Source organism: Mirounga leonina, unplaced genomic scaffold (assembly GCF_011800145.1).
Source record: "Mirounga leonina isolate KUSES-001 unplaced genomic scaffold, KU_Mleo_1.0 Mir_199, whole genome shotgun sequence".
NCBI lineage: Eukaryota > Metazoa > Chordata > Mammalia > Carnivora > Phocidae > Mirounga > Mirounga leonina.
Genome location: NW_023270498.1, coordinates 14,189,741 through 14,208,398, shown reverse-complemented (window position 1 = coordinate 14,208,398; position 18,658 = coordinate 14,189,741). Strand labels below are relative to the sequence as shown.

The window sequence follows — 18,658 nt, the reverse complement described above, 5'->3', positions numbered from 1 at the left end:
CAACACCTTAAACTTACATAACATTATATACGTCAATTATATTGCAATAAAGCTTGAAAAAATAAAATTGCATATTCTAAAAATAAAGTACTAACCTATTATATAAGCAAGGTTGATTCTAAGCGAAAAGTATTTTAAATAACTTATATGTTGGTTAAAATATTAAGCATAGTTATTTTAATGTGAAACAATTACATGTCTGCTATTTGAGGTACCGTCCATTATATTCCTAATGCAAGAATTCCAAAAATACTCCCCCAACATCACAGTCTACTGAACTACAGAACATTCCCCTCCACGATTCAAGTAGCTTTATGGTTCATCAAAGCTTTCTTCTGATGCTGCAAAACTGTGAGTAAATATAAAATGATTACCTTAAGATAAGAGTACACTGTCTACATCTCCCAATAGCCTTAATAAATATTCTATAACTTCCACAAAAATGCTGTTTGATAGGAAAAAAACAAATGTATTAAGTATCTCTAATTTGCCCCTTAAATTTAACTTGTATTTTAATGATCAAAAACTGAAATTACCCTATTAGAAAATCAATGTCCTTAGAAAAATGATTTAAACTCTAACCGGTGTCTTGAAAATCATCTAAAAGAAGTAAAAACTACCTGGGAATGAGAAGAATGGAAAGAAATTCTCAGGAAGAGTCACCTTGTTGGGAAAGAAAAGAATTCTGTCCATTCATTGTGTCATGATGGTTTTAACACTTGAGCTTAAATTTTCTGCATTTATAAGAATGCTTATCAATCAGTCTATTGCAAACCATTGAAACATTCCTAAATACTTTGACCTTTTAAGAGTATCCTCTAGGGGGTGCCTGGGTGGCTCAATTAAGCATCTGACTCTTGATTCTGGCTCCGGTCATGATCTCAGGGTCATGGGATGGAGCCCCACATCGGGCTCCGTGCTCAGAGTGGAGTCTGCTTCTCCTTCTCCCCGTTCCTACTCCCACTCCTTCTCTCTCTCTCTCTCCCGCTCAAATAAATAAATAAAATCTAAAAAAAAAAAAAGAAGAGTATCCTCTAATCAAGAGTTTTCACCACCTCCCCCACGAGAGCACAGCGGGGGTGACTCTGATGCTGTACAGGGACAGTAGCATTTGCCACCTCATCTGGCTCCTCAGAGCCCAGACTGCTGCCCCTGCCAGCGCCCAGGCCCCCCAGGCCCCACAGCCCCCAGGCACAGCTGGGCACAGCTGGCTGGTGAGAGGCTCAGACCTCTGGCCCACTGCCGCACCCAGCCAGGTCAGTACAACCTCACAGAGGCAGGGGCACAGAACGGCCTTCCAGCCTGCAGAAGACTTATTATATGAATGTTCGTCTTCTAAATCCTAACAACCTTTAAAAGCACGGGGAGGATTTGGAAGGGATTGCCTCCTAAGAAGCCAGCACACTGCTGATTCCTAGTGCTGTTTTCCTTTTGTTAAACTTCATCCTCTGCCTGCACCTGCCACATCCCCACAGACAATGGCAGGAGGCAGGCTTGCACATGATAGGCACTCAACACAGGCCTCCACAACCTGGGCTCTGATTAAAACACCGCTTCAGTCAAAGGCCAAGTCAGGCTTTTAGTCTACTCTTATTTATGTATTTATTTAGTCCTCTTTCATTCCAGGGACATGCCAGGGACAGTGCTGGATGCCAGGTGAGCACGGTAAATGGGGGCCTTGCCCTTAATGAGGCTTGCAGCCCACCAAAGCACTGTTCACATTCAAGACCATGACCTTCTGGGGCTGCTACAAACCTGCAGCCGTCCTCTACAGGGAGATGGATGAATGGCAAATTGCAGTCCGAGCTCATTCTCCCTGGAGGCTGCAATGCCCATTTGCTGAACAATTCAGAGTGGACATTTTGGAGAAGTCTGCCTATAATGCCTCGGATAGTTGTCTACACTACTAAATTTGGCAGTTGAATGAGGAAAACTTGAATAGGAAATCAGTCTGAGCAACAGCATTAAGGAGCCAGCAAAGTGTCTCTTTCTAGATCCACCCCAGAACTGCTGAACACCGGCCCACGACCGGACACTGTGCCGGGTTCGTGAGGCCATTGTAAGAAAACAGTCTGTTTTGCTGGAAGACACTGTTAAAGGAATAAACATGTGTTACATACATAAACGACCTGGAAAGAAATTCAACTGACAGTTTTCAAAATGGTGAAATATAATGTGTGAAGTATGATAGAAAATGATCTATTCTTAAACTGAGTTAACATTTTCCTTACTTACACATGTATCCGACAAAGACACAAAGGAAGGAGTGACAGAAAAAGGAAAGCAGAGTCTCCAAAGAAATGCAAAGTCATCAGGGTTTTCAAGCGAATAGTGCGGAAAAGAAATTTACCAATAAATGCATTTAACAAAAGAGCAACTAATATTACCAAAAACCCTCCATGATACAAAGCAGCTTAAAGAAAAAGTGGACAAACAGCGCCTGCCTTCAAGGTGTTTGCGTACTCAGAGTCTGGGATTCCAGCACTTTGTGACATTCTATTTTATCATTTAACACATGGTATTACAGATCATTATCTATATGACTAGCTCCACAACCTATACGACCTGAGAACAGGGGCTGTGTTTTGTCATTCTTTATATCCCTTGCACCTACTTACAAAATGTTGACTGAAGGAATAAGAAGCAAGCAGTGAATGAATATGAAAAAGGCACTCTTCCGTGTGGGGCCATCCAGAAAGCTGTCACAAAGAAGGTGGGACATGGAGCATTTCCATAGGCAAAGACAGGAAAGCACAATGCCGCAAGAGCCAAAGGACAAAGTCTGGATACAGCTCAGGCCACAATGAGGGGGATCCTGTCACAGAGACAGCGGAAGCCTGGGGGCCGCAGAGAGGAGCTCCGTTTTATTCCACAGGCATCAAGGGGGAACTAGAGTGTTTTCAGGGAGGGGAGTAACAAAATCCCAGCATTCCTCTGGGAAGACTGCATGGGCAGCTGTGTGAAGCATAGATGGGGGGAGGAGGGGATGAGGCAGGGAGATCGGCTGGGTTTCACTGCAATAACCCAGGTGAGATTCAATAAAGAGTTGACCAAGAGTGGTGGCAATATAAAGAGTGAGCAAAAGAAAGAACGAGCTCAGAAAAGAATCTAGGGGATATACAAGGTAATGGAGGCACATGAAGGAGGATAAACATCACAGAGATGGAAGTAAATCCCCAGGAGGAGAAGAGAACAGGGCCTTCTAAAGACATGACATCCAGCAAGGGCCTGGAAAAGTCTAGTCTTTGCAGTAAAGCAAAGATGGGCTTTTTCTTGACTATAGTATTTATATTCAAAAAGAGACTATACCTTGTCTGGCCCACTTGACCCTGCTGATAAAGAAACAAGGACTTCTGAAAGTTACACAGTCTAATTCAAGGGCAGGACCTTGCTGGAGGCAGTTGAGTGTGGTCAGGCCAGGGAGCCAGGACTCGGCAGAGAAGGAGCAGAGCAGTCCCTTCTGTCCCTGTGGTAATTCATAACACAGATGTCTCCATGCATCGCACAACCCAACTCATCTAAATTATTTCAAGTAATACTTTAGCACAGAAATAAATACCAATGTTTTAATACCCAAATAAATTTGCCTGAAGGGGGACACCATGAATACAGTATCCTCTGCAAGTGGCCCCGAAGTTCCTAGCCTACAGGGTTCTAATGCTACAATTCCAGGAAACAAAATTCATTTTTCCCCAGAGAATGTTGCCCTAGAGCATATTTTTCTAGAGGAGTAAATACAACAGAAATGGGACTGTCATCCCCGCAACCATATAACTAGAAAAGAAACAAGCAACTATTTTTTAAAATTAAGTCTCAGAGGACTACCCCTTAGATTGTCCAAGCCCTAAGCATCTGCTATGCCACACCTTGAAGTACAAACTTCATCACCAAAAGCAGGTCCAGAAAGCCCAACAGAGTGCAAATCCATGATGACGGCAGAGCTAAAATGAAGATCTGACGGAGCCCATGGATAACCTTGTGTAATTCTCAATATGCACATTAATGATACCATCAATGATTAAGGAAAAATCTGTTAGGAGTAAAGATGTTCTTACTTTTTCTTTCATTTAAAACTGAATAATAGCAACAACGCTAATGCATTTTATTTACCTAAAAACATTTGAGAAAGTAAAGGCTTTGTGCTTCCATGAGTTGAGGAAAAAAAAAAATCACTTCTCTAAAAAGGGTCAGCATATATGGTTTAAATAACGGAGACCAGGGGCACCTGGGTGGCTCAGATGGTTAAGTGTCTGCCTTCGGCTCAGGTCACGATCCCAGGGTCCTGGGATCGAGCCCCACATCAGGCTCCTGGCTCAGCGGGGAGCCTGCTTCTCCCTCTCCCTCTGTCTCTCCCCCTGCTCATGCTCTCTATCTCTGTATATCTGTGTCTCAAATGAATAAATAAAATCTTTAAAAAAAAAGAGAAAGTTATTAATCAAATAGAAAACGCCTTATTTTTCAGACATACGATGAAGAAAGACCATTTAAAATTTCACCAATGCAGCTGTACTTTCACCACAGAGATTGTTATAATGCTCTCTAGTGTAAAAACACTGCTTTATCAATTCTCCACTAAGGCATTTCCCAAGTAGATTGTCATCTCTCCATAGTCCTCAAAAGAAGCACCTTGTAAACAAACTTGCCATGTCTCTACACTAAAAAGAAATTCCTGAAGTCAACTCACCAGACCTGCACTGGGAACGTTTCACAAAGCATCATTACATAAGTAAGCGTGTTCCTACAACACCACAGAAATAAACCTCTTTGTGACATGCTATAAAAGAGACCCACACCCCAAATAAACAAAGGATGGAATGGAGCAGGCAGCAAAATCAGCCTGTAAAAATGAGTATGTTGAGGAAGTTTCTCTTTCTTCTTCCCTTCTTTTTCCTGTTTTTCCTTTCCTTTGTCCCTCCCTCTTCTAACTTTGCATGTCCTATACACAATGAACACTGTTCAAGCGAATTCTATCAATGAATTAAAAAATAATAACAACAGCTTTCAGGAAGTGTCATAAATGCCAGCAATCAGATGCTTGGCTTTATCTGGTTCCTCATGACAGGTAATATTGAGCCTTGCACTAAATATTTTACATGTGTATCTCAAATAATCCTCAAGTTAATCATATTGCTCAGGGCTGGGATATGCTCTACATTTCACAGAGAAAGAAAGTGAGAGGTTAAGTAAACTGCCTGAACTACTGAACATGGGGAGACTGAGCCCAAGCCTGGCTGGCAGCCACAGCACCCCACACGGCCTAACTCCTGCCTCAGGACCACATCCTGCCAACTCCAGAAGCTGGCTGACCTCCCTTCTGCTGGGCCCTGTCCACCTTAATCTCCAACCATGCCGTCAACGCTTCTCTTCCCACATCTGTTCCAGACTAGTTGCATTTCCAATACTGCAATCGAGTTAAGGCCCAAAGGGGAAAGAAAATGGGAAACCAGCAGGTTCAGGGGGTTGCAAACTTTTGTGTATTTTTTTTTCCTGGCAAGGCAAGAATTGCAGACTCCATCTTAATGCCAAGGAATAAATCCTTGTCTTCAAAGAACAGTGGGAATTTTTTCTCTTGAGAAAGAACGAAAAGTTAAATGTAAACAGGAAAACTTTAGGGGCACCTGGGTGGCTCAGTCGGTTAAGCGTCTGCCTTCAGCTCAGGTCATGATCCCAGGGTCCTGTGATCGAGCCCCGCATTGGGCTCCTTGCTCAGTGGGGGCCTGCTTCTCCCTCTCCCTCTGCCTGCCACTCCCCCCCTGCTTGTGCTCTCTCTATCTCTTTCTCTGTGTCAAATAAATGAATAAAATCTTTAAAAAAAAAAAAAAAAAGGAAAACTTTATACAGAGGATATCTTTATGACTTAGTAAGGGCAAAATATTTTTCTCACAGAAGATATAAAAAATACAAACTATAAGTGATTAGATTAATATATATTTACTGCATTCAAATAAAAAGCTTCTGAACTGAAAATACCACAAATGTGGAATTAGAAGATAAATCGTAGACTAGAAGGCATGTGTCACACTTCCGACAAGGAGATGTGTCCAGATGCTTTTGTCTGCCACCTGAAGAGAGCGTCCAATTCCCTGGCCTGCCACCAGTGTCTCGTGTCTGGTACTCATCAGACTTTTAAATGTTTTGCCAAACTGACAAGTATGAAATGGTATCTTATGGTTGAGATAATTTCACATTTTCCTGACTAATCCATCAGTACTAGAGAAATATGGCATCTTGTCACATGGTTCTTGGAGACATTTAGGGTTCTCCATCTGAGAACTTCCTGTTCATCTCTTTGTCCAGTTTCTTTCTGGGTTGTTTGCGTTTTCCTCATTATCTATAAGAGCCCATTGTAGAAGTAATATTTTAACAAAAATATGTGGTTAACATTTGCTACAAACACCATATGATTAGAGCTTTTATAGAACTTAAAGAATCAAAACAAGTGAATGAACAAAAACAATACAGTTCAGATTTAAAGTATTAATTTAGTGTGAAAATGGATGTTGTCCTAGAAGAAAATCATCAGTGTTTCATTTAATAGAAAGATTTATTGGCAAGTGTTAGATTTGACTTGCTGGTGACTTCTGATTTTGAGCCTTCACACAGTCCACCCTGATCAATGTTGTTATTTTTCCTTGTAAACAGTGAACTTTTAATTACAAATCAATTTAAAACTTTACACACATACCGACGAAGTATATGAACAATTCTCAAGAGAGTAAACAGCCTCATTAGTAACCAGAAAAATACAAAGTAAATCAATAAATTCCCATTTTCTAGAAATCTAACTGGCAGAGAATTTCTGAATGATAACAGCTAATGCTGGTGACAAGATACAGTGACGTATTCTCATACAGGGCTGGCAGGAGTACAATTTGGTATAATCTAAGTATACCAAAATGCAAAACCTTAAAAGTGTTCACAGCATCTGAACGAGTGATTTCACCACAAAGATGTGTTCAAAGGAAAGACTCAGTCACCAGACTCCTCAGCCCACCCAAGGATGTTCACCCCAGTATCACTCCTAGACTGAGCATCGTGCATAACGCACTGGGAAGTTAGCTCGTGGACAGCTCCAGGCAGTAACAGACCAGCTTTTTACTTCAAGAAACTGATTCTGCTAGAGTGGGGCTCCCTCCTTCTCCCATCCAATACCTACTCCTAATTCAAGCCTGGCCAGAGTATCCTATTAACCACCTGTAGCAACTGCTTCAGGTAGAATTATACACCCAACCAGGCCCATCAAGGCCCTTTCTGGCAGGTGTTTGCCAGAGTTACTAAAGAAGGAGTCCTATCTCACTTATGAGGATGGTAGTGCCCTGACATCAGTCTTGGGCTATGGGCTGACCATGATGCCCACTAGATGAAGAGAGCCTGTCCCAGGGATGGGTACTGTATGGGTCATCTCAGATGGGTACATCTGAACCTGGCATCCCCACTTCAACTTGATTTACAACAGGAGCCAGTATTTCCCACTGTTGATTAAGCCTGGCCGAGTTGGGTTTCCATCACCAAGCAACGGAAGTACCCTAATGTATTCATTTTTTTCCATTAAAGTATAAGGGAATTAGATTTTTAGACTACCTCACTATCTCACAGGGCATTTAATCCTGAGATGAAACGCTTCTAAAAAATTAACAAAATTCTGGTAGACTTTCTGCTAACTAGGTAGATGTACACCCCAACAAGACACTTAGCACAGAAACTGCTCACTCCATTATTTCAAACAAGCCCATTTTTATCCCACCTCAAAGAGAGCACCCATGCTATACGGAAACGGAAAACAAATCCTTACCTATCCAATGACTGCACTCTCAGTCACTTATCATTTCTATAAAAGGTGGTGCTCCTTCCAAAAAGGAATATGCAATACAGAACAGATATTACTTATGTAAAACAGACCAAAACAGAAAAAAGATATTGATAATACTGGCAAAATTCTTCCACCTCTCATGGAGCTAAACTTTTGGTATTTTCCCCAACCATATTTCATTGGTTGGAAATACGGAAGTTATACAAAAATTTATAGAAGACAGTATTTTTCTTTTGACTCATAATTTAAAGAAAAGCCAAAGAAGCCAGTAATTAGATAACCTAGATCCCATTCTGTAGGGTGCCATTTATAAATGTCAAGCACCTTAAAGAATACCCAACAATTTGGGCTTACATAAATGGAAATAACAAATATTTTGATGTGTAAATATCACCTCTTGGAACACATTATTTCATTTTTTTCTGTAGCTTATCTTTCTATAGTTATTATTTTTTAGCAGCTTTACGCAGATACAATTGACATACAATAAACTGCACATATTTAGAGTGTAAATTTGATAAGTCCTGACGTATACATGCACTCATGAAACCCTCCCCAAAATCAATATAATAAATATACCTATCAGCCCTGAAAGTTTCCTTATGCCACTTTATAAGCCCTCTGCCTCTCTCAAAGCAATCACTGATCTGCTTTTTGTCACTATAGATTTGTTTGCATTTTTCAGCATTTTATACAAATGCAAGCATACAATAGGTAGGCTTTTCAGTCTGACTTCTTTCACTTAACATGACAGATTTGAGATTCATCCATGTTGTAGCATGTATCAATAGTTCATTCTTTTTTACTGATAGTAGAATGCCATTGTATAGATATACCACATTTTGTTTATCCATTCCCCTGTAGATGGACATATAGATGGTTTCTACTTGGAAGCTATGAAAAAATAAAACTGATGTATATATTCACGTACTAGTCATTGTACAAGCATATGCTTTCATTTCCTCAGGGTCAAAGGGCTAGATCACAGGGTAGGTCTATGTTTAATGTTTTTGAAAACTGCTAAACTGTTTTCCCAAAATGGTTCTACCATTTTCCACTCCCACCAGTAGGGTATGCGAGTTCCAGTTTTTCCACATGCTTACCGACACCTGGTATGGTCAGTCTTTGTCATTTTAGCCGTTCTAAGAGGTTGTTAGTGGTATATATTCTTCCATTTTACTTCGTTTTAGTATGATTTTTTTCCCTTGCTATCAATTAAACTAACAAAGCCTAAAGTGTTAAGACCTAATAGCGGTCCCCAGAAGTGATACATTTCCTCTTACTAGACATATAAAAGAAGGACTGATGAAGCAAATGACAAGAATGCTTTTGAAGAATTTCATGTCTTGGGTGGGGAGATGACTAAATACCCGTTAGGTTCCCAATTATCATAATATATGATTCCATCAAACGAAAAATGCTTGGTAATTTTAGCCAAATAAATAATTTCTAGAGAAGGCTAGTAAAACTCTGCTGTTCAAACAGAAAATGAGAGCTTGTTTAAGTTAAAAGTAATATACCACTAATTCAAGGTATAGATTATTTGTTATCAAACTATACACAGACACTCATAGGTTGCCCATATATAAAAGACCCTGCCTTCTGGTCCATGACATCTAATTTACCATCACTCTAATGGCTTCATTTAGTTCCCTAAATACTCTCAACCCCAAAGCCATTAACCATGAAGACACTCTCATGAAAACACTCCCATTCTTTCCCCTTTGGTCCTTCTGCCAAACCTGCCGAAGAAGTCTCTCTCACTGCATCTCACCATTTTCCCCTTTCTGTTCCCCTACTCTCAAGCCACTAGTGGAAAAAACAAAATGCATATGTAGATGAAAAGGCTGCGATAAATGTTCCTTGCCCTTCCGGATTCCCTGTTTCGTATGAAGAATGCATCACCCAGTCCAGACCCACTCCAACAATCGAAAAATGCTCATTCACCTGTCAAGACTCACCGCAAATTTTCACTTTCTCTCACTTGCAAAGTTAATCAATCACACCTCCTGAGTCTCCACATTGTTTATAATCCTTTCAATGTGCTCACTTTGCAACAGGCGCCTGACTCCCAAAGAAAGAAGCACCAGAAGGGAGGATCCACACTACTACAGAATGGAGTCCACAGGTTTTCCGCCAGGCCCCAGTCTCAGAGTCATGCTCTCTCTCTCCCCAGTTCAGAGTCATGTTCCAAAAAGTTAAAATCACTACAATTCTGACTGAAATGTGTGGTGTACCAGGATGATTTCATTCAATGAAGAAATACTTTCACAATTACAGCTATGTAAGGGGTATTTGCCCAAACGTAGTTACCACTAAGAAGTCCTATATTACAACGTGTTGTAAGCATTACACTTTAACTGTTCTAAGTGAGAGAAGCATTCTTAAAGTTGAATATGTTTTCTTAGCCTCCTCTGTGCACAGATGCTACCAAAGTTATCAAGCTACCTATAAATAATCCATAAACTGGAGATGCTTTAATACAAAAATGCAGAAAATTGGAAATAAGATTTTCCTTGGCATCAGTTAGAATGATTTCCACTTAAGTAATTCTCAACTCATTTGACACATTTCTTATCACTCAAAATACGGAGTCCAAATATAGAAGACCGATTCTTTCAACACCTAAGAATCTAAGGCCTGTCAATCAGTCTTCGACAGGTATTACAGACACTGACACATTTGAGCCAACAATGTACCACTTTGATAATATCAAAAGATACATGCCATGCTTTCCAAGTAATGATGCCACATCGGCAGAGCATACTATAGATGGGGTTCACTTCAGGTTGATAAGTAAGTGCCATGAGACCAAGAGGAGAGTAGAATTTCTTTGTTCAATGATAGCTTACATTTTTTTAGATCTGCTCCAAGGGCTCTTTTAATGAACAGTCACCCCAATATTATCTTGGCCACATTATGAATGAGCCCAAAATAGTTGAGCTCCTCAGGGTAATAATGAAGCATGGTATCTGTATTAACTCTCAAAGAAATGGTCATGTCTGTCTGATTTCCTGTAATGTACACACAATAATCTGGCTGTGGCAAAGGAAGGTGTAAAACCCTGTTTATCTGGAAAACCATCCATATAGAAGGAACTTTACAGATTTGGAACTATTAGAGTTCAGCCGCTTGTATCAATGCCTATCTACCACTTTTTATGCTAAGCGCCAAGGACGCAGAGCTAAATTAGACACAGAAACTGCCCTCAGGAAGCTCACATTCTATGGGGAGAATGACAAATGCAAATAATCTCAACAAAAGTACTGCATGTTCAAGACGTGGCAATAATGCAGAGGAGGAGATCTAATCATGTGAAAGATAAAAGGTATTTGTGAATATTACAAATGCAGTCTAAGAAGCTTAAGGGAACACTAAGTTTTCAGGATTACATTAGCAAAGAGATGAGAGGGCAGATAAGTATTTCTTTTCCCTGAAACATGAAATAAAGACAGATGATCCTGCAAACAACATTTACGTCTCAATACACAGGAAAGAGGAAAGAGGAGCTGATCTACATTAGAGATGAATTCCTCTAAGCCAAAGAAAAGCAGAGGGCCAGGAGTGCAATCCGAAAGATGGCTGAGTCCCAAAAGCCCAGAGACAAAAATGACACCATGGTCATTCATAGGCCAGGAACCAGTCACAAAAACATCTCTTCAAACTCAGGTAGGGGATATGACCTGATCAGAATGCCTAGGTACATTCTGTGTAGGTGGCTAGATCAGAATGTCTAGGTGTCTAGGTGAGGGAGGCCTCGAATAAACCAGACAAAACAGCTGAGTACAGAGGCAGGGAATATAGAACCAAATCAGCCCCAGACCAATTTCCTTCAAGCTTCCTTACCTGACACCTTTTATATCTAGAACGATCGAAGTCTCCTCAGCTTCTAAACTCTGACGACTTTCTGAATTACCCAGAGCAACTAGGAAAAATCTGAGTATATCTTATATACTTGACAAGTACTACTGAATAAAAGGGCTACTTTCCAAAAGTTGGCATTAAGGCTCAAATCTCAAAAGAAAGAATGGAGGGCGCCTGGGTAGCTCAGTCGCTAAGCATCTGCCTTCGGCTCAAGTCATGATCCCAGGGTCCTGGGACTGAGCCCCGCATAGGGCTCCCTGCTCTGCAGGAAGCCTGCTTCTTCCTCTCCCACTTCTCCTGCTTGTGTTCCCTCTCTTGCTGTGTCTCTCTCTGTCAAATAAATAAATAAAATCTTAAAAAAAAAAAGAAAGAAAGAAAGAAAGGAACTAAGGGAAGAAGGGCATTCCAGAAAGATGTGATGAAAAGCTTGGATGCAAGCATGCACGTCCAAGGCAATCCTCAGGAAATGGTGAGTGGATCAGATGACTGGAGGAGAAAGAAAGGAAAATGAAGACGAAGGACAAAGAAAGGAAAACCTACCACAAAGGCAGGTTTGGCCACATGACCGACCAGGATCTTGAGCGCTGATCCACCTGGGAAGTCCTAAGGAGCCATCCAGTGTTCTCAGAGACAGTGATTAGACTGATGGTGGGAGATAAACAGAAACTAAAACCCCCCTAGTAGAGAGATGTTAAGATACTGTCCTGTGACGCTACTTAAATTCTGATAGAGATCAGGGATTTTATTAGCATATGAACATGAGGAAGTACAAAAGATTAGCATTAAGAAATACAGTGTGTTAGTTTAATCCCAAACAAAAAAACAGGAATAGAAACATCAATAGACTGCTATCTGGAGTTCAAGAAGAATCCTGAACCTACCTCTTAAAAGATTTAGTTGAAAAAATTGGTATTTCTCTTCATACAAAATGCCCAATAAGCCCCTGTTCTGTTTTATTTTGTTTTCTTATCCCCTTCCTTTTGTAACCATCCATTTTGTAGGTATTTATCTGATGTCTCCTGCCACGGCACCATGACAGCAAAGCCGTATCATTTTCTATTTCAAGCAAAGGAAGAAAAACACATGAAGGTAAACAGCAGAAATTGTTTGACCAAATTGTTCTGTGCTCTCCCTCTAGCCCACTTAAAAGAACAAAGATTTAAAACATACAGAATAATGCTCCAAAATAATTTGCTCATTGCTTCCAAGTAACACTCCTAATTAGTAAGCCTTAAATTAATAGCCTTAAGGAAAGTGGATGCTATTAAAGAGAAAGTAACTACAATGATTTAATGGCATTATATGGGCATAAATACCACGTGGAAATTTAGAAGGTATTTGAGATCCCCTAAGAATTTTGAAGTCCCATGTTATATACCATGTAAGTATTAAGACAGCCATTTTTCAGGGGAATATGGCCTGATCTATATTAAAGGCCATTTTCTTAGCAACCTGAGCACTTTAGATGAGAAGCTAGGCCTACTTACATTTTACTCTGTGAGTTAAAGACAAGTGAACTTTATCAATTAAGTTTGAATTAACATAAAGTCATATCTAGAAATAACCTCTAAAAAACACATACGTGGTTAGGACATTAGCATATCTGAATATCCTTTTAAGTATTCTGAAATATGAATATCAACATGCAAAAGAAAGCATCATTTCAGTAGTTTTCACTCTCAGTCAACAAAAGAACAGTCACAGATGACTGGGTAACACAGAATCCTCTCTATCTACATTTTTATGTAATTGTAGAAGCACATACAGGTGTAGGAATAATCTCAGCGGCGTGATCCATTCACATAAAGATCCCTGAACAGGAAACCAACTTAACAAATTTGCTCGTATTCAGAAGGAGAAGAAAGGGTTGCTTCAACAGACACAGGATAATTTGAATTTTGAATTTTGCTCAAGGGCAAAGATACATACAAGTGTGCAGGTACTTCTGCATGTGTGAGGGTGTGTGTGTGTGTTACTGAGGTATAATACAGACTAAAGACCACAAATCTCAAATTTATAGTTCAGTGATTTTTAACGTGTGTGTGTGTGTGTGTGTGTGTGTGTGTATATATATATATGAAGCCATCATGATAGAGAATATTATCAGCACTCCAGAAAATTCTCCTGTGCTCTCTCCCAGGTCAAATAATATCTGACTTCTATCACCGTAGTTTCACCTTTTCTTGACCATCATATAAAAAGGAATCATACAACATGTACACATTTGTGCCTGGCTTCTTTGGCTGAACGTTAAATCTGTGAAATTCACCTATGTTACTACGTGGATAGACAGTCTGCTCTTAATTGCTCAGAATATACCACAATTTACTTATCCATTCTACGAATGATAATATTTGGGTTGTTTCTAGTTTGGAGCTATTATGAATTAAGCTACTATAACACTCTTCTATGTATGTTGTGTGTGTGTGTGTGTGTGTGTGTATACATAAGCACTGCACTCACTTGTCTTGAATATATACCTACAAGTGGAACTGCAGGCCACACAGTATTTCTCCTCGAAATATTAATGGGAAAACAAGTATTTTTCCTCAACATGCAGAATGATTTGTTTGGTTATTTCTTTTACCTCATATGTATTTAAAGTCAAGTCAGACAGCCTCTAGCGCAATGATTCCAACCCAGCTCAAATAGCAGAATCCCTTGGGAAACTTTGTTAGAAATTCCTCCATGCCCCCACCCCCTGCCAAACAAAACTACCACAATCAAAACTATAAATGCAGTGAATGGGGTGAAGAGATACTGCTTGAGGAAATAAACACTGTGCAAACGTAAGATATTATCATCTAATTTTAATTTGTTTAAATTATTCCCACTCAGAAGTGAAAACTAAAGTCAGGAGTATTTATTCATTAATTTTTAAAAATATTTGTTCACTCTCGCTGCATTTCTAATGAAGAATAAAGTTTTGGAATAAAATGGCAACCATTCCATTCAAAGAAAAGCAGCAAATTCAAGTCATAATAGTATTTTTAGAATTGAAAGAATCCTTTTTAAAATGGAGTGATACAGAGCCCCACAAAGCAATCACATCATCAGAAACAGGAAAATAAAATAATAGAGGAAAAAACTCGGGAGATGAGAAGCTGCAGACTAAGGCTCCTTTCAAAAGAGGACAGTATGAAACTTGTCACCTGAAAGTCATATGCCTAATATGGAAATGTTCATGAAGAAGCCAGGGTCTCCTGAAAAACTTTTTCCATAGAAGACTATCAAATTCTTTGAGAAAGTAAACAATATACCATCAAATCATTTTCCTCTCCTGCCAGAAAAAAAAGAAAAAAGGTAATGGGGAAGGCAAGGCTCTAGAGAACTTCATTTTCGAAGATGTCACATGGGCAGACTGGGGGGAAAAAAAAAAAGTGTGGGCAAATTTAGGGGGGATGATACCATAAATTACCTGAAAGATGATATGGGATATACTTGATATAAAATTGACATCAGAGAGGATATAAGTGAAGGCTTATACTGTGCAGACACAAAGACTGAATGAATAAATGAGTGAATAAACTCCTACAGCATTTTTCTTGGTTTCTCTTTTGGCAATGGACCCAGCAGGTAGGCCCATGAACCTCAGCAATGAAGCACTGCAATTTCTATACAATATTTAAAAGACTTCTTTAGAAAGCAGAGTGTCACATAATCCTCTACCTAGAGCAGGAAGTTCAAGAGACCAGACAGGTGAGATTTTATTGGGTTGTTTCTTGTTTTGTTTGTTTTTGTTTTAATGGTGAGGAGCTACAGGTAACACCACGAAAAAGAGCTCTTCCCAGCATACACGTTTGAATGGATGGCAATTGAAAGAACAAACGTTTAAGTCACCAAGATGGGTGTCCAGGACGTAGATGGAGGGTCCAACTTATATTCCTCTTGTCTGAAAGATGCTGAAGCAAAACAAGAACCCACAATTTGGGTATTAGTATAATTCGTGTGCGCATGTCCCTTCCTGGACTGTTCCCAAGATTCTGTCAAGACTGAGTGGTTCAGTTTCTTTTAAGTAAAATGAAGCAACCTATTCCTTTCATACACAATGTGCCAACTTCAGAAACTGTGGTCTCCTTTATAAACTATACCAGTACCTTCTAACAGCTCTTTCAACAAGTGCTGATGCTGTCTTTGAAAAACTAATGCCTGCCCCCTAAAATGAGCACCCTGTTCACTCCGAATGTTCACATGCACGCAACCATGGACGCTCTTGAAACCTCCAACATCTTAAACACCAAAACCAAGCTTCAAATTCCGCATTTCTTTCATCCTCAATGATTCCAAATCACAATTAAAAAATTAAAAAGCCTAGCTCTTTACTTTCAATCAATATAATCCCCCAAGAATCCAAGCATCAAAACATTCACATAAAATAATAGCTTTCTATATTTAAAAGAGATAAACTGAACCAGCAAGGTGATCAATCAATCTTCAGTTACATTTGGCATCTAGAGAAGATGGTGGGGCACGTATTTACAATTGACCAAATGAGGGGGCTTCACACTTTAAGGATTTCACAACTTCCTCTGTATGTAAATTAGGACCAGTATTCACTAATAAAAGCAGTACTTTTTCTTTTAATAACAATTCACCTAGATATTCCGCACTGTTCTAATTTAGAAAGAACACATACAGAAGTATTTTAAATACTCCATTTAAAGTCAAATGGATGACTATAATTAACTAAAGAATTACAATTCAACAGATTTATAAAAATAAATTTTTAAATGGTGTTTATATATAAAGATACAAAGTCAAAATATAAAATGTATATATATATGCCTATATATATATTTATAGACCTCGGCCGTTTTATGTTCACCTTTATAATTTTTAGCATATACTATAAAATTCAGAGTTACATCCTAAGCACTCTGATTGAATTGATAAAGGCTCTTTCTTTAGACTATTACAACAAACTGCTAAAGCTAATATTGTAAAGCATAAATTTTCAGCATGAAGTCTAGTTCATACATTATTTTATACCGTATACTTACTACATCAAACTTCTGAGTGATGTTCCCCTGGACATCAAGTAAATAAACCTTGCCATAATGGGTGCCCAGTGCCAAAAACTGCAAGAAGAACAGTGGGGTCAGTTTATTAATGTACCATTAATACACATTTAGTAATCAAACCATTTTCAAAGTCAAGACTCTGAATGTGTAAGTGGTCCGCAATGCCTTGGAAGATACGTACTCCTTGGAGAAGGCTTGTTTCCAGCTTCAGGGAAATAACAGAGCAGGGCCTACTTTATTGTGAGAGTGTGAGCTGGCTGTCAGAATGACTCATGAGGACCCTCATCTGCTGACAACTAATGGTGTGTATGCGGTCTGTACACAATGCCTGATGGACTAAGGCTGCAGATTCCAGTGTAGCTGGGAAAGCACGACCAACCTACAGTTGAGCTCAAAGTAAGAAGGGAATGATTAACCCCCCCATAATTTATGGCAAATGTGTAAATCTGTGCTATCATTTAAGTTTAACAATATACACATGCACAAACGACAAAGTATGATTTTTTTTTTTTTTTTTTTAGAAAGGGAAATCTAAGTCATGCTGAGAGATGAAAAAGCTTGGAAGTATTTATACTATCAGTTAGCATTTAGATGCCTCTATAAAAGTTAATGTATAATACTGAGGGTAAATGTTTATATTCTAATGCAAAAAAAATCCTCTTCTGTCACAAAATAACTGCTAAGCTACATATTCATTTTATGGTATGAAATAGTTCGTATCTCCCACTGTTCCTTTAATTCTTTGAACTAACCCTAAACAAACATGAAGAAACTTTAGGACTACCTGAAATATGACATGAGATTTTTCTTCCTTTTTACTTCTTTCAGCATAACTCAAATAGTTCCAAATTCTATGTATTTCATTGCATGTGAGCATGCTTCATTGCAACCTATAATGAAATGCTCAAATTTACAGGCACTACTAAGCGTTTCAGTCAAGCAGCACAATCTTTATAAAAATAACCTTACAGAAAGTCAAGATTTGAAAGGATTTTATTGAAATGGAATTGCTTAAAATGAAATTTCAGTCCAGGCACTTAAAATACGAAGCTACATTAAAGAGAAGTCACAAAAAGGGAAAGAAGGGGTTCATTAGAAATTCATCCCCTGCAATGCCTTTCACTCCTGCAAGGTTGCCTTTTTTCAGGAAGAAAAAAGTCCCCCGGGTAAAAAAAATCAATACTGGTTAATAAAACATCAGGTGTGCAGACATAACTAGGTATGACGATTCCAGCACACAGGCCTGCCTGAATGCACCGGGTGCCATGCCGATTACTCATCCAGGGAAGACAGCAAGCCTGCTGGAAACAGGATGCCTGGGCCCTGCAAAGGAAGGGGCAAGAGGTAATTCTAGGGGGAAATTAGTCTGAATATTTAAACCAAACCGGGATGTTGCATCCAAAGCAAAAGAACATTCTAATCAGAAACAGAGGACTCAGATGGCTCAGATGGTTGTAATTTTTTTTTTCCCACAGTGACTCTGACAGTACTTGAATTAAAAAAAAAAAAAAAAAAACCCTGCATAATACTAACTAAAAATAAATACTCTGCCTCTTTCTGAGGCTATGATAAAACAATGAGTCTTAAAAGCTCACTGCACCCCAATTATTCGACGGTATTGATTCTCCTCATAAATACCATGTTTAGTTTGTTAGAAAAGTAAAGGGGCTTGGATCCTAAAGGTGCTTCAGTACTGGGTGATTCTCCAAAGCCTCTGTGAAGGCCATTCTTGAACTTCCAATGATACTTTGTTTTATCAAAAGTTTTAAAGCTTCTATGCAGAGTACCCAAATATTAATTCCTTCCCTTTTTCCTTTTTCAAAATTACTAGTTTGACTCATTTAATATTTAAGATGGAAAGAAAACACAAAATAATTATTTTGATTTTATAGTTTCAACCTGAAACTGTAATTACTTTATGAACCAAAAATCCAGTGGTTTCAGGGTGCCCAGGTGGCTCAGT

At 39.1% G+C, this 18,658-nt stretch overlaps 1 protein-coding gene across 3 annotated transcripts in view; it reads right to left on the bottom strand.

Moving 5' to 3' along the window:
* Window positions 1–18,658, bottom strand: part of VPS41 (VPS41 subunit of HOPS complex) — a 174,674-nt gene that overhangs the window by 114,788 nt on the left and 41,228 nt on the right. For all 3 annotated transcript variants that reach the window (XM_035026530.1, XM_035026532.1, XM_035026531.1), the window contains one exon: window positions 16,675–16,752. In XM_035026530.1, the coding sequence (XP_034882421.1) occupies window positions 16,675–16,752 (78 nt within the window). The remainder of the gene's footprint in view (window positions 1–16,674; window positions 16,753–18,658) is intronic.